The sequence below is a fragment of the Ahaetulla prasina genome, chromosome 2 (genome assembly GCF_028640845.1).
Source record: "Ahaetulla prasina isolate Xishuangbanna chromosome 2, ASM2864084v1, whole genome shotgun sequence".
NCBI classification, from domain to species: Eukaryota; Metazoa; Chordata; class Lepidosauria; order Squamata; family Colubridae; genus Ahaetulla; species Ahaetulla prasina.
In genome coordinates this window covers 236,044,204-236,068,998 of record NC_080540.1, presented here as the reverse complement: position 1 = coordinate 236,068,998, position 24,795 = coordinate 236,044,204, and the positions used below count along the sequence as shown (strand labels likewise).

The 24,795-nt window shown below is 36.9% G+C and overlaps 1 protein-coding gene and 1 long non-coding RNA gene across 9 annotated transcripts in view; one reads left to right on the top strand and one right to left on the bottom strand.

The window, feature by feature from the left end:
• The window catches only part of LOC131193034 (uncharacterized), a 134,761-nt gene that overhangs the window by 42,662 nt on the left and 67,304 nt on the right, over positions 1-24,795 (bottom strand). The window lies entirely within an intron of this gene.
• The window catches only part of FRMD3 (FERM domain containing 3), a 104,556-nt gene that overhangs the window by 69,999 nt on the left and 9,762 nt on the right, over positions 1-24,795 (top strand). For all 7 annotated transcript variants that reach the window (XM_058172769.1, XM_058172770.1, XM_058172768.1 and 4 more), the window contains 10 exons: positions 695-792; positions 2,318-2,441; positions 5,035-5,122; positions 5,876-5,964; positions 6,696-6,759; positions 8,142-8,230; positions 8,821-8,895; positions 15,826-15,894; positions 17,030-17,151; positions 18,159-18,302. In XM_058172769.1, the coding sequence (XP_058028752.1) occupies positions 695-792; positions 2,318-2,441; positions 5,035-5,122; positions 5,876-5,964; positions 6,696-6,759; positions 8,142-8,230; positions 8,821-8,895; positions 15,826-15,894; positions 17,030-17,151; positions 18,159-18,302 (962 nt within the window). The remainder of the gene's footprint in view (positions 1-694; positions 793-2,317; positions 2,442-5,034; positions 5,123-5,875; positions 5,965-6,695; positions 6,760-8,141; positions 8,231-8,820; positions 8,896-15,825; positions 15,895-17,029; positions 17,152-18,158; positions 18,303-24,795) is intronic.

The window sequence follows — 24,795 nt, the reverse complement described above, 5'->3', positions numbered from 1 at the left end:
ATACCCACATCATTTCTCTTCTGATTCCAAATAGTAGCCTAAGGGAGTAAGGATAAGCAGAACTTTTCTCACTGTCCTTCTATTCAAAATATCAACCTTCTCTAAGAGCTTGTGCTTTAAGGACCATATGACTATTTCTTCTTGCAAATTTCTTAGTTATTTTGAACTGCATAATACTTGTCTATTTAAAATAGAAAACACAATTTGAATGCGTAGACAGAAATAGATGGTTCCTTGGTGTTTCCCCATAATGACAGTACCATACTGTATATGATTTTTTAAAAAAAAGAATAAATTGTAATAGACATGTTATAAGCCAGACATTTTAACTCGATGTAATATTTCTAATACTATTTTCTATCTTTATTGGAAATATAGTATGGTAAGTAGAGAAGTGATCCTTCCTTCCTTCCTTCCTTCCTTCCTTCCTTCCTTCCTTCCTTCCTTCCTTCCTCCCTCCCTCCCTCCCTCCCTCCCTCCCTCCCTTCCTTCCTTCCTTCCTTTCTTCACTAAATTTCAGGATTTATTCACTAAATTTCAGGAAAGTTCAGACTTTCCTAATAAAGTGCCTTCTAGATGTGTTGCCATTCTCATTGTGGCATTTTCATCCAATATATGATAATGAGTAAACTAAAATTATTGAGAAAGGAGGGGAGAAAATAAAAATAGAAATCTTTTTCTTTACAAAATGCAGGTACCTTTTATACCTCCAAATAAAAAGAGATATTTTCCATGGCCGTTTGCTGTGCGGGTTTTCTGATGCTGCTTACCTGGGAGCATGCATTATTCAAGGTAAGAGAAATGACTGTACTCTGATACTTTTACTTCAAGGCACTGTAATAGCACAATTTTAAAATTAATAGAGTTATATCCAAGATAAATGAGCTATACTTTAGTCTGGATCCTGTCCACTTATAAGTAGGTATGTATTTTAGTAGGCAGTGGCTTTCCACTGCTTCTAGTGTACTGCTTCTACAGTTGCATATTGCTGCCTTCCATCCACATTCCCACAGTATTTTGAAATGAAGGATGAAAGCATATTTTTTTCTTCATCTTAAAGGAGAATTATATTGTTGACAGAGGTAATGCTGCTGATCCTTTCATGCCGTCTCAGTAAAAAACTATATTCATATCACATCTCATCTCATCTATCTCATCTCATATCTCATCTCATATATCTCATCTCATATATTTCATATATCATATATCATATCATTGTTGCAAGGGTATACAGAGCAGTTCCTCTTTTTGAATTGTTAACAGCCATGTCTTTGTAAGGCCTGTTTGGTAATTCCAAAAACTAGATATTTGGCAGGTATATACACTTTGAGAAGAAGGTGAAGCAAAGTGGCTATGCACATACATGCATGGGGAAACAATTAAGAAAATCCTTTGAGGAAGCTACTACTTTCTTTATTCATCTAAGCCCTTGCATGTTGTGGAGCATCTCATTTCAATACATTGCAGAGCTGTGATAGGTGGTCAGTTTTGTGATGATTATATTATCTGTATGTTTAATGGTGAGATATTTTATTTAGTAAGTATTGGATGTGATTGAATTTTTTTCTTGTTGGGAAATGTTGACCACATTTTTCTGTTTCCTTAAGCAAGTAAAAGAACTATGATTTTATCATTGTGTTTTTTAAATTAGGAAACCACAATGAGATTTAATTACATAAAATTGAATAAAGGGTCTTAAATAAAATAAACTTCTTGTTAAAATCTGAATGGCGTGCCTGTTATTTAATAATGAATAGAATATGGTTCCATGTTGTTTCCTTGCTGTGCTTTACTATAAAATTTGACTAATTAATATGTTCGCTTTATTTTTAAAATGTAAATGTCCTGCAGCAGTTACCACAGCTTGAGACGCTACAGGAAAATAACAATGCCAAGCTAGTAAGCAGGAAACTCTCCCTCAGAATTATAAACTTATTGCAACAGAATAGATTGAGAAAGGTATTTGACTGATACTGAATCAGGTTAAAAACCTGAGGAAAGTATTTTAAAGATGAGAGCCTACAACCATGGATCCTTTTCCTTAAAGGCCACTGGCATAGCTAAAATAGGGGAATCTGGAGAAAGATTACAAAATTGACTTTCCTATATAAATATCTTTCAGTTGGGAAAAATGATATTTCATAAATCCACATCCGAAAGATGAATATAAAGACTTTAAAGATAAGTATCAGAGCTTCGGGATTATGCAGTGAAATCCATTTATATGTGAACTGTAAATAGTACATTTCCAGTATTGAAAGTCTCATTTAGTAAGAATGTATTTGGTTTTTCTTCTGTTTTTCTTTTTCCTCTACAGCTGAACTAGGTGATTATGATTCTGATGAACATGTGGATAATTACATCAGTGAATTTAAGATCTTCCCTAAACAATCTCAAAAGCTGGAAAGAAAAATTGGCGAAATACATAAAAATGAATTCAGGTAACTGAGATTGCCGTTTACCGAAGTTACTAAGTTATTTTTAGTGAATCTGTTACTTTCCCTTGGACTTTTGATTTATATATAGGTGCAGTATAATTAATACAGTCAAGAGGTTAATAGGAGAAAGTGTAGTATGATATTTTAAAAAGTAGATCTCTAAAATTACTGAATGACTACTACATTATAGACATGATACAAAGGTAAGGTATCAAAACTCATTTGTTTCAGTAGAGTTGGGATTCTGTGGCTTTCCAGATGTTGTTGAATTATAACTTCAGGTTCCCTTACCTTGGTGATAAATGGGTTTTGCTGGGAACTGTAATTCAGGTACTGCTAATTCTTTATCCCTATCTATGTGTTCTGGATTACTGTTCTGATACTGCTAATGCTTTTACATCTGGATTTTTTTCTTTTTGAATTTTATCTGCAACGGAGAAGCATTTCTCCTCCGTAGCAAAAAGTGCTGTGTATCAAACAGTAGGGCAGCCTCAGTTGCTGTCATTTGACAAATCCCATCTGGTTGCAGTGTCCCAAGGTCACCCGATCACCATTGACAACCCCATATTTCTATTGACTTTGCTGGAAGCTGGCAATGAAGGTCCCAATGACAATTAGGTGACTGTTGCAATGTTGTAATAGTGAGCTGTTTGCCAAACACATGAATTGCAGTCACATGACCATAGGGGTGCTGAGACAGCTACAACTATGAGGACCTGTCATAAGACCCCCTTGTTCAGCTTCAACCAGTAGCTGAATGAGTGGTCATTCAGCGAGAACTTCCTGTTTATAAAACTGAATATTAAAGGCATGCATTAATAAGGATTTGAATTCAGTTTTCAGAATCAGAATGGATTGTTTGGTTATTAATAAATTATATTTCCATGTTTGAAAGTGTATGACGGCATTAGTATTTTAAGATGACAATGGAAAATCTGAAAAGTATCTTAGCTTTTACATTGGGAGATTTTTGTTCAATGCTGTTTGTTAAATGATTAATTCTGTCTCTGAAAAATAGGAACATTTTCTATAGTGCTTTTATTTCTACAAGAGGAACTTTCCAATTTGTCACTAACACAGATGATTAGAAAATAGTTCTTCAGTTTGATAAAATACTGCTAATTTACAATTTTATAATTAGACCCTTTTTATATAACTGCTTCAGGAGGCAATAATTTTAGTTATTGAAACACTATTTGCTGCTACTGAAAAATATTTTGGTAAAAATTTATTGTGTGTCGCAAAGACATTTGTAATATAAATAATGCCCTTTAGAAGAAACACATTATTAATTTGTAATTAATTAAATACCAGCCATAATCTGTACAGTAAATCACAATTTTCTTTGTATGCATCAATAGACCTTTGGACCAGTTGAGTGTGTGATGTTGCTTGTGTTGCTAGAATGTACATAAACTTGCAGTTGTTGTTCAAAAATTGTCTGTGTCTGCAGGATAACAGGAATAATTAAATGCTGATAGTAGCTGAACTTAATTTCTGGTTGGCCCAGCTTTTGAATCCTTAGGGCTGGGACTGCCTTATTTTTGCCAACAAGCCAGATCTTGGATGATTAATGTATCTGCTTGCAAAATGCTCCTTTTTCTTACTTAAACCACACTTGGTTGAGCCTTAGGAAAGGAGGTGGCAGCTTTAGTAGTCAGTTGTGTGCTCAGTAGCCAGGTTTTTCACAATTTATTTTTTTTACATTAGTGCAAGTTGATAGCAAAGTGATATTTGCTTCTGGTTGCACAGATTTAAATTTTGGATACGTGGGTAAAGGAGGGAGCAAAAGAGGACAATGTTGTTTTTTGTACTACCCATCCCATGCCTCAGTTTTATGAATCCTTCATCAATACTGAAGCCAAGCTGAATTATAAACTGTGGAATGCTCTAATGAATGGATTTGCCACATATTTGGCTTGCTATTCCCTCTTCAAGGGCTGTTCAATTGAGTCTCTTTTGTTCTAAGCCATATCCAGGGCTAACACCAGAAAATGAGAAGTACAGTTCTTACACAGAAAATGTACTATTGGAATTGAGAGATTGCATTCTTGAAGTTAGGCTCCAGGGGTGTCGCCATATTAGTTTACTTGTCCAGGTTGTTTATAGGGCATGTGCTTGTATGAGTACACACATGCGTAGGTAGGCAGGCAGATATGAAAGTGAGGTGGACCATTAAAATACTAACCTATTTTAGTCAAATATAAACTAAATGTCTTTTCATAGTCTCCTATTTATTTCAAGAACAGGAAAAGATTAACTTAAACTGAGCAATTCTTCTGAAGGAATTTAGGAAGTACTGTAAATGGATGGAAATCAAGATTGACAGTTGTCCCTTATTATGTTCCAACTTCTTATGTATATTAAAAGATAGAAAATATTTGAATGATACTTGATAGCCCCTGATTAACTGCACAGCTCACTGGAGCCCTGAAATATGTCAACAGGAGCTAGGTTTAATCCAAATGAATTGGTTTCTGTGGCAGAGTAGCAGCAGAATCACATATAAAGTTTCTTATTTCCTGTTTAGCCAATATTATTGCTTAAAACTGTTCATAGTTTATCCCAAAACTATTTTACTTTTTATGATTTCTAGGGGTCAGAGTCCAGCTGTTGCTGAATTTAATTTATTGTTAAGAGCACATTCTTTAGAAACCTATGGTGTTGATCCTCATCCTTGCAAGGTAAAAAAAAAATCTAGATTTTTTTAAAAAAATATATTTTTTGTTTTCAGCATTGGGTAAACCCTCTCCCACATGCTTCAGCTTATACATTTTATATTGTTTATTCAGGATAGACAAGACAAACAGACAGACACTTCTAGTGGGGTGGATTGTGCAATTTTTATAACTACAAGAAGCTGGATATATACATTTAATAAAACAATGAAATAAAATATGTAGGAAGATTGATATAGCTTTCATTTATAAGTTTACATTTTTTCAAGCATTTAAATTGCTTTTAAAGGCAAACTCAAAAAGCAGTTTTGCTGTAAAGTATATATTTGGTTCTGTTCAAAAGCAATTGTGAGACATAAAGTTAGTTCTGTATCAGAAATTGGCATATCTGATTTTAATGCTAAATTGATCTCATTCCAATAATATAGCACCAGATGTGTTATATTAGTGCTTTTCATCAGTATCAAATTGTTTGATGGTGTTTGAGACTGCAGTTTAAAGATTCAATATATATATTTTTAGGAATGGTGCTTTGGAAGATGGTTAAAAATTTGCAAGGGGAAAGATATATCTAACTGTTTTCATGCCAATGAATCCTCTGCAAATATCTCTTTGATCCTTTAAAAATTTTCCGTCATGTTTGTCTTTGTAAGTGGAAATGTCTTCATGGAAGGAGGTACTGTACTGTAAAAGTATACATTTCTGCAGTGTTTGCATTTTCCCATAGTTCTAATTAATACTCTTTTTTTTCCTTAAAAGGATTCAACTGGGACTACAACATTTTTAGGATTCACAGCTACAGGTTTTGTGGTATTCCAGGGAAATAAAAGGATCCATTTGCTAAAATGGTAAGAACCTGAATGTTGTTTTTTGTAAGAAAAACAAGGTTGTAGAATATAGAGAAAACTTTATTTGAGACACTGTGGTTCTGTTTGAAAATACATTTGACAAGGGAGTGGGGGTGGCTTGAGAACATATTGGGCAAATTCACCATCTCACATAATGTCTTATTTCATTAATCCTTTGATTTATTCCTAAACAGCTTCAGGTTTGTCTGAGATTAAATTCCCTTGGTCAGTTATTTAAATCTGACTATAATGTGCTAGATTCAGCCATTTTGTGACAGAAAACAAAAATGAATCCTTGATTAGGAGGAGAGAGTGAGTGGTCATTTGTGTTGTGTGAATACATCCCAAAAAACGTACTCCAAAGTTATCTTATTGCTGGGTCTTAAATATTGGCAGTACTAAATATTGAAACATTAAACCTCCTCGTCTGTATCCAATGATTTGTCATTCAAATGTTTTGGAAACTAGTCGGGAATAAGAAATTTGAAATTGGTGGATTATTTTTTTTAATAGAAATTTTTCTCCAGATACAAATGTCACCTTTAGGAACAATTGGATATGTTTGGCGCAAAGTGAATTGTAGGTACAGAAATCCAAACTGAAGTAATATCATTAAGAAATGAATAAGTGATTTTTAGCAGCTTCCTCTTAGTGTTTTTGTCTTGGATATATTTACATAGAAGTGTCAGCTACAGTTTGTTTTCCTAATTTAAAAAGCTTTCTTTTAATAGGTATGATGTCTGTAAACTAAAGTTTGAAGGGAAGACATTTTATGTGATTGCAGTTCAGAAGGAGGTTAGAAATTTTGTTTCTTACATTCTGAAAGCTTTTAGTTTAAAATTAAGTATTCTTCATAAAATTAAGTACTTATAAAAATCTTGTTCTTACAAAATAATTTTCTGTCTTCACTATTGGAATAGACTAGTTATGGTACTAAATGAATGAAAACTTTCCTCAAAATAATAGCCATTTTTTTGACAAAAGAGTCCTGGTAAAAAATGCATGTGATAGAGATAGATATCATAGACAGATAGATGGATGCCTGCGTATAATAAGAAAGGTTTGTATAAATGAAAAATTATATATAGTTAAAATAATTTATCATGCTAATATATTTTATTTGGTTTACACTCTAAATTGAAAAGAATGGAAACAAGTTTCCAGAACTGAAGTCATGGTACAAATATTAATTGTCCAAATTTGTTTTTATTTATTTGCTTTTAAATTAGAATTCCTCAATTATATATATAATATAATATATAGTTTACCTGCTGCCTCTATTCCAAGCTACCTAGGATGATTAATAATTTTAACATCTAAAGATTTTTAACATCCAAAATAAATTTTATACAATGTATGGCTAAGTAATTAGACTAATGATGGTCTCTTCAAGAGCAAACACTTAACTTGCAATTTTCTTCTTCATACCTTCCTGACAAATGATCCTGTGGAATTGGGGAAACTCAGTGAAGGTTATCTCAGTAATTCATTCATGTTTTTTCAATAGCTAATTGATGATTGATGGCCCATTCAATAGGTAATGGAAGGACCATCTGCTTCCAAAAGAAATCATTCAAAAAATCAGAAGTTGGATGTTGGGTGAATATGCTCTTCATTGGGAGGACAGGAATTCTGCTTTAAATATTGGACTTTGGAAAAGTACTGAGCAGCTCTGTCCTTTCTGAGGGCAAATCCACTCTTAACATTGAGGCTGAACAGTGGGTTTCTACTTCATATTACTTTAAAAAACAACAACAATAAAATGGTGTATTGTTGAAGAAGAGGGAAAAGTAAGGAATTCAGGATAAGAGAAAAAAGCATCCTAGTCATTATGCTATACAAAACTCATGGCAAAAGTTAGCTTTATAAGGTATTTAATAAGCATTGATTCCATTTAAGGGGTGTTCCTTTCTCTTCTATTTAAAAAGATAGAAGCTTCAAGGTAATACAATATGGAAAAGTGTACTTCAGAAATAAAACAAACCTGAAGTTGCTTTGTCAGCTGTTGGGGACTCAACCAAAAATGGTTGCCAGTTCCTAAACAAGTACTGCAGATAAGTTCAATGCTTAATGTGAAGAAGGTATAACATTAAGTGAAAATCTTGCCTTTAGGCTACCATGGTTAAATAAGTATTTTTTTAATTTTCTTTTGTTTATATTTTCCTCAAAATGCTTAGAAAAAGGCTATGTTATCATTCCATACTTCTACACCAGCAGCTTGCAAGCATCTCTGGAAATGTGGTGTGGAGAATCAGGCTTTTTACAAGTAAGCAGAACTATTCCTATCATCCAGTAGTATAAATTCATTTCAGTAATATAATACTAATGTGTAGATGAGCAAAGAATATCAAGCAATCTGAGATCCTTTTCATGTTAAATCCGCATGTTATAAAGAGAAAATGGCCTTTGATTTATCTGCAGATTATTTGTTGAAAGTTCTAATATGAAATTAATGTTAAAGAACTGAGTAGGTTTTTTTTAAAAAAAATTTATTTTTAAAACAAAAACAAACAAACATAAAAGCATCTTCCATCCAAATACAATGTGTCAGTGGGTTAGTTACAAATCTTTTGTGCAATTTCAACATATACATATCATTAATTTATCTGATCTTATATTTTATCATCCAATATATATCCAAATATTTTATCAATTGATCCTTAGATAGAACTGAGTATTTTTTGAAGTGCGTAATTATGACGAATACTTTTGAATAATCCAAACTACAAGATTAATGATATTATCCTGAAAATGATAAACAATGTAGACAGATAAAGTACATAGGTATGTCTGTCTGTTGGTAGACTTTTTTCTTGAAAATTTAATTATTTTTACTTTCTGTTTTTTCCTCTGAAGGTATGCAAAATCAAGCCAAATCAAAACCATGTCCAGCAGCAAAATATTTTTTAAAGGCAGCAGATTTAGATACAGGTAAATATTATTTTTATTCCAACAGGAAGTAATTATACATATTGATTGGATGATAGATAGATAGATAGATTGATTAATTCAGTAAAAACTTGTTCCTTAAGCTTGCAAGCTTACATACAATGTAACCCTCAATGAAAGTGGTAGGTCTGTGTGTACAAATATGAAGACTATATCATTTTAGCCTATGAAAAGATCCAGACTATTTTTTTAAGTACTTGCTTTTGAGTATATTAACATTTTCATAAACTGCTCTGGAAATATAAAAATAAATAAATATGGAGAATATATGGGCCATCCTATTCACATGAAAATAAATACCAATGATTATAAAGGGAATTTATGTGTGATTAAATATGCCTAGAATTATGCATATGAAATATCTATGAATAGATAAAAACAGGTGGTGTTTGGTAGACAGTACATTAGACACCTTATTGCTATCAATTTGAGCAGAATTGTTCTTTTAAATTGGGACTGAATGAGTGGTCCAAAATAACCTCCAGTTTAATTCGTATATGAATTCAGATTCTCAAAATCACAATGTTAAAATCAGATAGAAAACCACCAATTTCTTCAGTATGATTTTTAAAAATATATTTTAAAAAAGATGGGATAAAATGGATGTTATGTCTTTCTTGGGCTTAATGATTTTTTCTGCCTTTAGAATAGAATAGAATAGAATAGAATTTTTTATTGGCCAAGTGTGATTGGACACACAAGGAATTTGTCTTGGTGCATATGCTCTCAGTGTACATAAAAGAAAAGATATGTTCATCAAGGTACAACATTTACAACACAAATGATGGTCAATATATCAATATAAATCATAAGGATTGCCAGCAACAAAGTTAGTCATACAGTCATAAGTGGAAAGAGATTGGTGATGGGAACGATGAGAAGATTAATAGTAGTGCAGATTCAGTAAATAGTTTGACAGTGTTGAGGGAATTATTTGTTTAGCAGAGTGATGGCCTTCGGGGAAAAACTGTTCTTGTGTCTAGTTGTTCTGGTGTGCAGTGCTCTATAGCGTCGTTTTGAGGGTAGGAGTTGAAACAGTTTATGTCCTGGATGTGAGGGATCTGTAAATATTTTCACGGCCCTCTTCTTGATTCGTGCAGTATACAGGTCCTCAATGGAAGGCAGGTTGGTAGCAATTATTTTTTCTGCAGTTCTAATTATCCTCTGAAGTCTGTGTTTTCTTGTTGGGTTGCAGAACCGAACCAGACAGTTATAGAGGTGCAAATGACAGACTCAATAATTCCTCTGTAGAACTGAATCAGCAGCTCCTTGGGCAGTTTGAGCTTACTGAGTTGGCGAGAAAGAACATTCTTTGTTGTCCTTTTTTAATGATGTTTTTGATGTTAGCTGTCCATTTTAGATCTTGCAATATGATAGAACCTAGAAATTTGAAGGTTTCTACTGTTGATACTGTGTTGTCTAGTATTGTGAGGGTTTTTCCTAAAGTCTACCACCATTTCTACGGTTTTGAGTGTGTTCAGTTCCAGATTGTTTTGGTTGCACCACAAGGCTAGTCTATATGCGGATTCGTCATTGTCTCGAATGAGACCAATCACTGTTGTGTCATCTGCGAACTTCAGTAGCTTAACAGATGGATCATTGGAGATGCAGTCATTGGTATACAGAGAGAAGAGAAGTGGGGAGAGCACACAGCCTTGGGGGGGCCCTGTGCTAATTGTACAGGTATTTGATGTGATCTTGCTTAGCTTCACCTGCTGCTTCCTGTTTGTTAGGAAGCTTGTGATCCACTTACAAGTCTGTTCCGGTACCTGTAGCTGGTTTAGCTTAGTTAGAAGAATGTCTGGAATGATGGTATTGAATGCTGAACTAAAGTCTACAAAAAGGACCCTTGCATAGGTCTTTGGAGACTCAAGATGTTGTAGGATGTAGTGCAGAGCCATATTAACAGCATCATCTGTTGATCTATTTGCTCGGTATGCAAATTGCAAGGGGTCTAACAGCAGATCCGTGATGGTTTTCAAGTAGGAAAGCACTAGCCTTTCAAAGGTTTTCATGACTACAGATGTTAAAGCAACTGGTCTGTAGTCATTCAGTTCCTTGATGGTGGGCTTCTTGGCACTGGGATGATGGTAGAGCGTTTGAAGCAAGAAGGAACATAGCACATCTCTAGTGATTTATTGAAAATATGGGTGAAGATGGGGGCCAATTGGTCAGCACAGACTTTTAAGCAAGAAGGAGTTATCTTGTCTGGGCCTGGAGCTTTTCCTGGCTTTTGTCTGTGAAATAGGTCCTGCACTTCCTTTTCTGTGATCACTAGGGGTTGTGAACCCAATGAAATGGGGTCAGTTGTAGGAGGCTTGGCTGTTGTTGGTGTGTCTGAGATGGGGGTTGTGGAGATAGGTGGCTGTAGTTTCCTTTCAAACCTGCAGTAAAACTCATTCAGGTCATCTGCCAGTTGTTGATTACCTTCAGCCTGGGAAGGAGGTTTGCCATAGCCGGTGATATTTTTAAGAGTTTTCCACATGTTTGCTGGTTCATTTGCTGAAAACTGATTCTTTAGCTTTTCAGAGTAGCTTCTTTTTGCTGCTCTGATCTCCCTTGTTAGTGCATTTCTGGCCTGATTGTACAGCATTTTATCACCTTTTCTGTAGGCTTCCTCTTTGGAATGTCGTAGCTGCTCAAGTTTAGGTGTGAACCAAGGTTTGTTGTTACTGTATATTCGCAAGTTCCTTGTAGATACACATAGGTCTTCACAGAAGCTGACATATGATGTTACAGTATCTGTGAGTTCATCCAGGTCTGCAGAGGTATCTTCAAAAATATTCCAATCAGTGCAGTCAAAGCATGCCTGTAGCTTTAATTTTGACTCCTCCGTCCAGGTCTTCACTGATTTAATTGTTGGTTTTGTGGTTTTAAGTCTTTGCCTGTAAGCAGGTACAAGGTGAATCATGCTATGATCAGACTGTCCTACAGCTGCACGTGGTAAAGACCGATAAGCATCTTTTAGTGTTGTGTAGCAATGGTCTAGAGTATTCTTGCCTCTGGTGGGACAATTGACATGCTGAAAGTATTTTGGTAGCTCTTTCCTTAAGTTTGCCTTGTTTAGATCTCCCAAAACAATGGCCAGTGAATCAGGGTGTTTGGCTTCAGCCTCCATGATTTGGTCAGCTAGAGTTCGTAATGCCTTGTTTACACAGGCTTGTGGTGGGACATAAACAGCAATTAGAAGAAATGAGGAAAATTCACGAGGCGAATAGTATGGTTTGCAGTTGATAATTAAAGTCTCTAAATTGTTGTCACAGAATTTGTAAATTACTTTTAAATCTTGACACCAGTTGTTAATATATAGAAAATAAATATATAAAATTGTGTGTATGTATGTATGTATGTATGTATGTAAGTGTGTGTGTGTGTGTGTGTGTGTGTATGTATATATATATATATATATATATATATATATATATATATACGTAGGTCTTTGGTTATTGGGGTTTTCTCCCGCGTAAAATTGGAAGTGTCTTGGCGACGTTTCGACGAAGTCTCATTTGTCATCTTCAGGCTTCAGCTTTGTGCTTCTGGGAGCAATGTGTGACTGCAGCTGTTTCTTCCTTTTAACTGCTAGTGGGGGTTTGAACTGATTGGGTGGGAGCTTGGCTGTGCTCTGATTGGATGGGAGGTTTTTTTTGGTGCTCTGATTGGCTGGGGGTGTGTCCGGTTTGGGTGGGGGCTTGGTTGTGCTTAGATTAGTTTGAGTTGCAGGGGGATTTGAGCTGGTGAGCTGCATTGCTGTTCTTTGGCTACCTGTTCATGGTCGTGCTACATCTTCATAGTGGGTCTGCTGCATGTATGGATTGGAGGCAGTTGAAATGGCTAATGTTGCAGCTGTGGTCTGGCTTCTGGTCCTTGGTCGTGCTTCATGATCAGTGTGGGTTTGGGTCTGCTTTCTGGGTGGATGTGTGGTGGTGACATCCTGTGTGGACCTCGTGAGTGTGGATCTGGTGTCATTCCTCGTGTTAGGGACTCGTTTGTCAATAAGGGCGGGTTTCCAAATGGCTGGTAGGCGGGAGGTATCATCTCGTTTGTTCATGTTGTGTGGGCGTTTTTCTGTCTCGATGGCTTCTCTGATTATTCTGTTGTTAAAGTGTTCAGTTTTGGCAATAGTTCTGGTCTTTGTAAAGTCAATATCATGTCCTGTGGCTTTAAGGTGTTGGACCAGGGAAGAAGTTGGTTCCTCTTTTTTGACTGAGTTCTTGTGTTCTTCAATGCGTGCACTTATTCTTCTGTTGGTTTGTCCAATGTATGTGGTGGGGCAGGAGGTGCATGGGATTTCATATATATATATTGATTTTCTAACTCAATTTTGTCTTTGGGGTTTCTTAGGATGGTGGATATTTTTCGATTTGTGCAGAATGCTGTCTTGATGTTGTGTTTGTGGAGGATCTTGCTAATTCTGTCTGTGGTGCCTTTTATATATGGGAGGAGGGCTGTGCCATTTTCTTGTTCTCTGTCTTGGATTTTAGTGGGAGGCTCTTTTTGGATTAGTTTGGTAATTTTATTTCTCTGGAATCCATTGGAAGTTAGTACGTTAGTGAGAGTGTGTAGTTCGGTTTTTAGGTGTTGTTCGTCAGCTAAGCGTTTTGTTCTGGAGATGAGTGTCTTGGCTACGGAGTTGATCTGTGCTGGGTGGTGGTATGAGAATGCGTGCAGATAGCGGTTTGTGTGTGTTTTCTTCTGGTAGATGGTGTGTCCTAGGGAGCCATTGGGTTTCCTGTAGACTAGGACATCTAGGAAGGGAAGTTGGTTGTTAACTTCTGTTTCCATGGTGAACTGTATTTTGGGGTGTAGGCTATTGAAGTGTGTGAGGAAGTTGTCAAGTTTTTCTTTCCTGTGTGGCCAGATTATGAAGGTGTCATCTATGTATCTGAGCCAGAGTTTGGGTTTGTGATCAGATTTTTCTAGACCTTGTGTTTCAAAGTGTTCCATGTAGAGGTTGGCAATGACAGGTGAGAGGGGTGATCCCATGGGTGCTCCTTCTATTTGTTTGTATTTTTGTCCGTTATAGATGAAGTATGTGTTGGATAGGCAGTGGTTGGTCAGATCTAGGATGTGCTTGTGGGGGTTCTATTTGTTTTGGATAGCTGTCAAGGCTTCTTTGATTGGCACTTGGGTGAAGAGGGATATGACATCAAAGCTCACGAGTAGGTCGCTGGGCTGTAAGTTTTGTTTCTTTATGATCTCTATGAACTGGAATGAGTTTTTTACGTGTGAGGTGATGGATTCTGCATAGGGCTGTAGTTGTTTGGCGAGAAATTTGGCTAGGTTTTGTAGAGGTGAGCCTATGGAGCTGACTATGGGTCTGAGTGGGGTTCCTTCTTTGTGTATCTTGGGGAGACCATAGAGCTTAGGGCATCTGGATGATTTCTCTCTGGGAATGATTCTTTGTTGGATTTCTTCGCTGATGGGGGAGGCTTTTATTTTGGATCTAGTGGTTTTTTCTAGGTAGGTGGTGGGGTCTGTTTTTAGGGGCTTGTATGCAGGGTCTTGGAGTAGGTTGGTTAATTTGGTTTGGTAGTCAGATGTGTTCATAACCACCGTGGCGTTGCCCTTGTCTGCTGGTAGGATTATTATGCTGGTGTCTTTTTTCAGGTTAAGTAGTGCTGTCTGTTCCTCTTTGGGTAAGTTGCTTTTGGGTGGCTTGCTGGTGCAAAGGATGTTGGAGATTTCGAGTCTGATTTAACCCGTCCTTATTGACAAATGGGTCCCTAACACGAGGAATGACACCAGACCCACACTCACGAGGTCCGCACAGGATGTCACCATCGCACATCCACCCAGAAAGCAGACCCAAACCCACACTGATCATGAAGCACGACCAAGGACCAGAAGCCAGACCGCAGCTGCAATATTAGCCATTTCAAACCCCTCCAATCCATACATGCAGCAGACTGACACCCACTATGAAAATGTAGCACGACCACGAAGCCAAAGAACAGCAATGCAGCTCACCAGCTCAAATCCCCCTGCAACTCAAACTAATCTAAGCACAACCAAGCCCCCACCCAAACAGGACACACCCCCAGCCAATCAGAGCACATAAAACCCCCCATCCAATCAGAGCATAGCCAAGCTCCCACCCAATCAGTGCAAACCCCCACTAGCAGTTAAAAGGAGGAAACAGCTGCGATCACACATTGCTCCCAGAAGCACGAAGCTGAAGCCTGAAGATGACGAATGAAACTTTGTCGGAACGTCGCCAAGACACTTCCAATTTTACACGGGAGAAAACCCGAACAACCGAAGACCTACATACAAACACCCGTGAAAACCTCAGAAAACACACACACACACACACACACACACACACACACACACACACACACACACATATATATAATATAAAATATATAAAATTGTCTGATCAAACTAACGCACAGATATAGAAGAAAAAGTTCAGCATTAGCTCTCTGGTGATATTACCGAAAGATTAGCTTAAATAAGTAAATAGATAAAGTAAATAACTGCAGTCCTTATTAGAAGAATGTTGCCATAATTAAAACGCCAGCTCTCTAAGGATATAGTTCCAACATTCCACAATAATACTTTTTGAATATTCAACTCTGTTTCTAAAGACGAAGTCCCAAAGGTGCTTTTTCAAGAGGCAACTGGACTTCCTTATTTTTCATTGAAGACATTTCACTTCTCATCCAAGAAGAATGAGAAGTGAAACATCTTCAAAGAAAACAAGAAAGCTCAGCTGCCTTTTGAAAAAGCACCTTTGGGACAACCATGACCCGGATGACTTGAGAATCTCCATAGACATCTAAAGACAAAGGTTTTCCATTGCTTGTTATCCTTCTAATATATGAATTGCTTTAAGGATTGGTTACTGCACAGCAAATTTTTTTTTTTATCATACAAAGTTTGGTTCTTAACATGTATATTTTGTGACAGTGGAAAAGTTGCAAAAGAAGTTGTTGAAGCAAGTTCAAAGATCCAGAGGGAGCCTCCAGAAGTGCACAGGTACTTTCTGATCTAAAACATTTAAAGAATCTTCTAACATTGACCTATATTACAAATTGAAAAGTTACATAACTTACATTTAATTACTGTTCTCCCAGCAATAATACATTGCTATTGGCTTTTAATATGTAATAGGAGCTGAAGGATTTATAATCATTTACATTATAGGATTTTTTTTTAGTGTTCCCTGACTTATTCCCTTCAGTAAGGGGCAACCTTTTAATTCAAATCCCAATCCATCAGATCAGGAAAATCCAAATGTTCTCAAATCATTTTGGTATACAGGTAGTCCTCAACTTATGACCACAACTGAGCCTAAAATTTCTGTTGCTAAACAAGATAGTTGTTAAGAGAGTTTTGCCCCATTTTACAACATTTCTTGCCACAGTTGTTCAGTGAATTGCTGCAGTTGTTAAATTAGTAACATGGTTGTTAAGTGAATCTGTCTTTTCCATTAACTTTGCTTTTCAGTTTGCTTATGATCACATAGCAATAGCACTTATACTGCTCCATAGTGCCTTATAGCTCCATAGTGCCTTATAGCACTTTCTGAGCGGTTTAAAATGTCAGCATATTGCCCCTAACAATCTGGGTCCCCATTTTACTGACCTCAGAAGGATGGAAGGCTAAGTCAACCTTGAACCCATAAGGATCAAACTCTAGACTGTGAGCAGAGTTAGCCTGCAATACTGCATTTTAACCACTATGCCACCAGGGCTCTTTCCCTGGTTCAATGCAACTGTCATTAATATGAACTAATTGCTAAGCATCCGAATTTTGATTATGTGACTATAGGGATGCTATAGCAGTTGTAAGTGTGAAAAATAAGTCTTTTTCAGTGCCATTGTAATGTCAAACAGTCACTGAATAGTTCTAATTCAAGGACTACTTGTAATAATTGCATATTTCTATTTCACTGATTCAGGTTTCACTAGGCATTACAAGAAACAAAAGTAAATAACTTCAAACTTTCTGCAACAAGTTTTGTACAAATAAATATTCTGAAGAAGATTGCAAAAAGATTCTTTTTTTATATGCCATATAAGTCTCTCCATGTATGTATTTACATACGTACTTACAACCTACTGTAATTTATTATATAGTTAGTAGGATAATTTATTCCCTTTCTTCCCAGAACCAACATTACTCAAAGCCGTAGCTCTTATTCTTTAAGCAAACAACTCATAATAAACATGGAACCTCTGCAACCTCTCCATCCATCACCAGATGACCAGGAAGAGGTTCTTTCTGATGAAGGCAAGTCTAAGCTAAGAGGCCTCCTTCTGTTTTTATTTTTATAAAGCAGATCAATAAAGTTCAACAGTGATCAATTGTTCAAAACACACCTATTGTATTTATATGTTTGAAAAGTTATTTTCATTCATATAACTAAGAAAATTGTTGGACAATTGTTGGTATGTTGCTTATGAAAATGCATCCGGGGCAGTTTTAAATTATTGCAAAATATTATTTAGATTATAGAATACTAGATCTTTAATAAAAAGAGTGGAAACTGATTCATCTTGATCATCAATTAGATTTTTCATTTAATAAATGGGGGTTCATTCTGAGACATCAGTTTTTTACTACTTCTCATTGCCTGGAGCTGTTGATCTAAACACAGTATCTTCTAAGTCAGGGGTGTCAAACTCAAGGCCCATGGGCCAAATCCAGCCCATGGTCCACAGGGCTGGCCTGGAAGTATCAAAGGACAGGCCGATGAGGCCCCTCTGTGGCCCATTTTTGGTCTCCGTGGCCTCCTGCCTCATTCTGCTGGCCAAAAATGGACCGTGAGGGGTGCTACAGGAGGTTTCTGTTCTGTCTCTCCCCCTCCGCTCCCCATTCCCCGCTCCATACCTCCCCACGGCAGCACACGGGAAAATAGTCTTGATCCATCCCTCAAAGGAATCTAGTTTGACATCCCTGATCTAAATCATCTTAGGATAGATTATTGTTAATTTTTTTCCTTAAAACATTTAAGGAAATACTGCCATGGGATAGACTAAGTCACAACCTATTCTATCATTTCCAAGTACAAAATATACAAACAGCTGTCCTTCTCAAGTAGTCAAGGAACACTTTTAGATAAAAGTTCATGTAACTGAATTGTGTCCACTCAATATTGCACCTGGGAAGGCCTCCATAGCTACATTTTCTTAATTCTTCATTACATTATATTGGGTTTCTTTGGTAGTGTGACTGAGAAGCTCTTAATGTAGCATCTTTTTCCCTTAACTGCTGCTGCTATTTTTATATCCTGTCAGGGGAAGATCCTGCTATCAGTCCCCACCTGGTACAGCATGACCCCATCCCTGTACTCCTTCCTGGAAGCCTTACAACTTGGAAATCTGGCTCTTTCTCCATTCCACGTGATACTCCTCCCCGTATTCGTGCCCCCAGGTCTCTTGGTGAGTATTGATATTGTGTATGTGTGTCTGTCCATGTGGTAGGGTGTGTCTGTCAAGCTTTCCTATTCAGGAACTCAGTGGCTACTGGCTTCTCAAATAACAATGCAGCTAAGTTCCATTGCAAGCAGAACAGCTTCCAGTTGGTCAACTCTCTTTAACAGTACAGAATTATGTACCTACATATTCAAATAATTCTACCTGTTCCCTGCATTTTTATTTTGTCAATCCAAGACCAGGTTTTCCTTTGTTACTCTCCCACTTTGGAAGCATCCTTATAAACATTCTGGCAATATAAGTAGACAGAGCATTGTCCCCAACATGAGAAACAAACTCTCTGTGACAATAGTTAATTGCAGCATCCATGCATATATGAACATGTACTATTTGAGTATGTTAGTGGAAAAAGGAAGGTTGACAAAAGTTGAAGATTGTGTGAATATAAACCATCCTTCTCACATGAAGATGATTAAGGTTCAGACTTAAGTTTTTTAAAAAATGTTTTCTTTTTCACGCAGGCCTTTTATTTATGTCTGGTTACTGTATCAAATCCCACTTCTAATAATCTCTTAGGGATTTTCTTAATCTGGCACAGATTATAAATGCTACATTTTTAACTCATAGAAGTTGTTTTATTATATAAAATTAGTTCTTTCTTTCTATTCCTAATTTTAATGCTAATTCTATGCTTCATTCTTAAATTCTTCCTACCTATCTTTTTCCCATTAGTACAAGTTTACAACTATTTATATCTTCCTTAATCTTTGAATTTCTGTCTCCATGTCTATATGTTTGTAGCACTGTGTTCCTCTCAACTTTTAACTAGCTCTTTGAGTGTTTCCTTGTTCTCCAGGTCTTCATCTCTTCTAGCCAACTAAGCCCATTTGCATATGAAAACCTTTTTCATTCCTTTATAGACTAATGAATGGGCCTCCCCCGTCCCCACACACACATTCACAGGGCATCTTCGTGGGTTGGTTTGTATTCTGTGCCTGGGCTGTTTGTTTGGGTGGCTTCTTTTGCAAACCCTAATTATGCTTTCCCCCCCCCCCCCATCCCTCTGCTTGCTCTTGTGTTGTAAGCTCCTTGCTCACTTCTCTCCTGTCTTTGGCTTGACTCCTTTTTCACCAACCTATACCCATGCAGTACTTGATTTCTGGTCCATTTTATGGGACATGCTCTTCCCTTAAGAAGGGGCCTCTGGTGGCTCAGACTGGTAAGACAGTCTGTTATTAACAGCAGCTGCTTGCAATTACTGCAGAAGGTTGACTCAGCCTTCCATCCTTTATAAGGTAGGTAAAATGAGGACCCAAATTGTTGGGGGGCAATAAGTTGACTTTGTATATAAATATACAAATAGAATGAAGACTATTGCTAACATAGTGTAAGCCGCCCTGAGTCTTCGGAGAAGGGCGGGATATAAATGCAAATAAAAAAGAAGAAGAGTGGGGCTGTTTTAACCCTCTTTCCCAGGCATTCCCATAGCTTAGGATCCCAGGAGGAAAAGAGTAATGTGGCGAGTTCACTCATTCATATGACCCCATTCTTCATATGCCTATGTTGCCTTAAATCAACCATCCTGTATCCCCCCCCACCACCAAAAAAAACCTGCCCTGTGAAGAGAACCAAGAAATGCAGGATTTAGCAAAAAATAAGTCCAGAATAGAAAGAGGACATTAAAGTGCCTCCATCCTGATATTCTTTGTATAATGTGAAGAAAAGTGAAAACACTTTCAAGAATATGTTACTATAATCTATATCAATAGAACTGATTTTCAATATTTCTTGTGGAGTCTGTTTCCAGATCTTGCCTACATCTAACAACCTTCAGAAGGCCACACATTTTAGCCCTGGTGAAGACATTACAGGCAGTCCTCGAGTTATGACCACAGTTGAGCCCAAAATTTATGTTGCTAAGTGAAACATTTGTTAAGTGAGTTTGCCCCATTTTTCGACTTTTTCTTGCCACCGTTGTTAAGTGGATCATTGCATTTGTTGAGTTAGTAACACATTTGTTGTTAAGTGAATCTGGCTTTCCCATTGACTTTGCTTGTTAGAAGGTCTCAAATGTGGATCGTGTCCCTAGGACACTGCAACCGTTAAAAATATGAATCAGTTGCCAAGCATCTAAATTTTGATCATGTGACCATGAGGATGCTGCAACGGTCATAAGTGTGAAAAATGGTCCTAAATAATTTTTCAGTGCTGTTGTAACTTTGAACAGTCACTAAATGAACTGTTGTAAGTCAAGGACTACCTGTACATTACTGCAGAGGTGGGTTTCAGCAGGTTCTGACCAGTTCTGGAGAACCGGTAGCGGAAATTTTGAGTAGTTCGGAGAACCAGTAGTAATAATTCTGACTGGCCCCGCCCCCATCTATTCTCTGCCTCCTGAGTCCCAGCTGATCGGGAGGAAATAGGGATTTTGCAGCAACGTTCCCCTGGATTGGGGAGGGAATGGAGATTTTATAGTATTCTTTTCCTGGAGTGGGGTGGGAATGGAGATTTTACAGTATCCTTCCCCTGCCACACCCACCAAGCCATGCCATGCTCACCAAGCCACACCCACAGAACCGGTAGTAAAAAAAATTGAAACCTACCACTGCATTACTGCTATGTTTTTGTAACCTTTGGAGATATGAAACATACAATCACTGCATTTAGAGCAATATAGACTGTGCTTGTGCAAATCATCAAACGTTTTATAAAGGCTTCTTCCTTCTTGGATTTGGATGGCTTTGGAAAATAAAACTGATACGGTATTTTGGGAATACTCTGTGTATTTTGTTTACTTTGATCTTGTCTTGATGCAATTCTGCAGTTGTATTTATTTCTACAATCTGAATATTAAATTGTATATTAATTGCCAATACCTTTTCTCCTCGTCATGAGATTTATGTAGGGCCTCTTGCTTTCAAAACTTTGAACCAAGAGAATTCCTGTGAATATTCCTATCATGTGTCTCTTGGAATCACCTTAGATCGCTCTGATCTCATGATCCTTATAAAATAATTTTTCTGTGGGAAGGACTTAACAAACACACTCCTTTGGATTTATATAGCAGTGTGTTAGAGCACTTTTCTCCTCAGATCACTTCTGATTTTGTAGGTACACTGGAATCGTCATGTTGTAACAGAAATACAAGTAGTCCTTGACTTAAAACCACAATTGGGACTGGAACCTCAGTCCTTAAACAATGTAGTTAAGTGAGTCATGCCTGATTTTACAACCATTTTTGCCACAGTTGTTAAGTGAATATGGATTCTCCCCATTGACTTTGCTTGTCAGAAGCTGGTTGGGAATGTCACTAATGTTGATCATGTGACACCCAAGATGCTGCAACTTTTGTAAATGCAAACTGGTTGCTTGGAGTGTGTTCACATTGCTATGGGGACACTGCAGCACTCATAAGTGCAAGAACTGGTCATAAATCACTCTTTTTGTACAGTCATCCTTGGGGACAATATCAGAAGACCAACTGTTGGTCCAAATGATTACTATCTACTGTATACTTAGAATAGTGCAGTTCAACATCAATTACCACTAGCAAAAACACTACTTCTGTTTCTATTTCATGACTCCTAGATGTGTGCAAGGTTTTCCTACAATAGCAGATACAGAAGCAGCAAACATCAGAGCCAGGCTTGCCAGTAAATCTTAGATTTGCATTCATTTGGTTCTGAATTAAAGTTTTTTACATTTGGGAGAAGGTTCCTAGCTATTATTTGGCTACATTACATTATTATTCACCCCAGTGCAAAGAAGTCAGAGGCTTTCTATATCTGTGCTCTAGGATTTAAATTCTAGGTTTCTTCTTTCCACTTTTATGAATTAAAACTCAGTGGGATTGTGTGATAGCCTTGGGACTAAGACAAAATGCCTCAGGTCTGGAAAACACTAGAACCCATCCTGCCAACCTTAATACAGTATTTATACCTTCAACTTTTACAACCATTAAACTGAATTAACAGGATTACTTCTACAGTTAATTAAAAATGTAGGTTCAAATTTAAAAAACAAAATCATAATGACTTAGTTTGGTTCTAATGTGTGTGTGTGTGTGTGTGTGAACTTTTATATCTGTTGCTTCAGTAGTCTGCGTTACAATGCAGTAAACAGTTCAAGTGCTTAGACTAGTATATATAGTGCAGCTGTTAATTAACAACTGTTAAGGGAACGGTTGGTATTTGCTGTTAATTACTTTGTATATTATGAGCCAGTTGGAAGGGTTTAAAAATAGATACTCACTCTGTGCTCTAGTAGGCAATTTCTATTGGCCGAATTAGAAGCTGTTATTTGATTCATTCAGCTGGACTCTTCCAAGCTGGACACAGTGGAAACTTGGTAAAGGTCACAGCTGGTATGGGTAGCTAGTTTATTAAAGCTGAAATAGAAAAGATAGCTTTTAGTCAATATGGTGAAATGCCTAGTAAAAATCCAAACCCGGAGGAGTATCCATTTGCGAATGGTTAACCACTGTAGTAAAGATGTATGCATTCGTTTGCTGAGGCATGGGTCGAGGATCACAGCCAAAAGTGCTGGTAAGTTCATTTTTGCCTGGTTTTATTTAAATATTTTTTAAAGACGATGCCCCTTTTTCCTCTGATATTTTTGAATATTGATAAGGGTCAAAACAGAGGGGATAGTAAATTATAGCATTGGGATTTGAATGCTTTCCCCTTTATCCAAAAGAGCAAACAGCTGGGGAAGGCTAGGATAACCTAGGAAAAGGAAAGCATTCAGTGAGGAATGTCCTTCTAACAGATGGAGTTCAATTGTATATTAAGTTATCATTTTAACCAAGTATTTAATACGCTGAGGAAAATGTACATTTAGTTTTCAATGTCTTTGAAGTAAATGCATGGCATGCATGAATCTATGAATTATAGATAGTACAATTCCATGACACTTAAAACTTATAGATATCCTTAGGGAACCATTATGCCCAAGTACCCTCATCAAAAAACCATGTTAAATTGGGGGGAAAAAAGAATACTTCAGCTGAGGAAGACCAAAGGGATTATTCTCAGAAATGTTATACCCTATTTTATTACTAATAGTGCAACTTTGTGAAATAAATTCTAGGACATCTTTCTTTCAGGAAAGTGATAATAAATCTGTGTGGCAATGGTCCTCAAACTGTGGCTCAGGATCCTCTTGAGTCACAAACAGTTTTCAAAGAGAGTATTTAAGATCTCAAATACTTTGTATATTATGAGCCAGTTGGAAGGGTTTAAAAATAGATACTCACTCTGTGCTCTAGTAGGCAATTTCTATTGGCCGAATTAGAAGCTGTTATTTGATTCATTCAGCTGGACTCTTCCAAGCTGGACACAGTGGAAACTTGGTAAAGGTCACAGCTGGTATGGGTAGCTAGTTTATTAAAGCTGAAATAGAAAAGATAGCTTTTAGTCAATATGGTGAAATGCCTAGTAAAAATCCAAACCCGGAGGAGTATCCATTTGCGAATGGTTAACCACTGTAGTAAAGATGTATGCATTCGTTTGCTGAGGCATGGGTCGAGGATCACAGCCAAAAGTGCTGGTAAGTTCATTTTTGCCTGGTTTTATTTAAATATTTTTTAAAGACGATGCCCCTTTTTCCTCTGATATTTTTGAATATTGATAAGGGTCAAAACAGAGGGGATAGTAAATTATAGCATTGGGATTTGAATGCTTTCCCCTTTATCCAAAAGAGCAAACAGCTGGGGAAGGCTAGGATAACCTAGGAAAAGGAAAGCATTCAGTGAGGAATGTCCTTCTAACAGATGGAGTTCAATTGTATATTAAGTTATCATTTTAACCAAGTATTTAATACGCTGAGGAAAATGTACATTTAGTTTTCAATGTCTTTGAAGTAAATGCATGGCATGCATGAATCTATGAATTATAGATAGTACAATTCCATGACACTTAAAACTTATAGATATCCTTAGGGAACCATTATGCCCAAGTACCCTCATCAAAAAACCATGTTAAATTGGGGGGAAAAAAGAATACTTCAGCTGAGGAAGACCAAAGGGATTATTCTCAGAAATGTTATACCCTATTTTATTACTAATAGTGCAACTTTGTGAAATAAATTCTAGGACATCTTTCTTTCAGGAAAGTGATAATAAATCTGTGTGGCAATGGTCCTCAAACTGTGGCTCAGGATCCTCTTGAGTCACAAACAGTTTTCAAAGAGAGTATTTAAGATCTCAAATACTTTTAAAACCTGACCAGAATTGTGGAAAGTGGGAGTGTGGTCAAAACCTTGGTAGAACCATGCTTTTCATTTTGCTTCTGGAAGCACGAAGTGGGAGCCTGTACTACCTGACAGATTCAGATTACTGGAAAATTTAATTATTAAAACTAAATGGTATATTTATTTATTGTTCATTTATAATCCCAATAAAAGGATTTATCAACTGGTTCAGAATGAGGCAGCACAGGCTTCTAGAACATCATACTTCACACCTCTGCTCTGTAAGATGCATTGGTTGCCAGATTGCTTC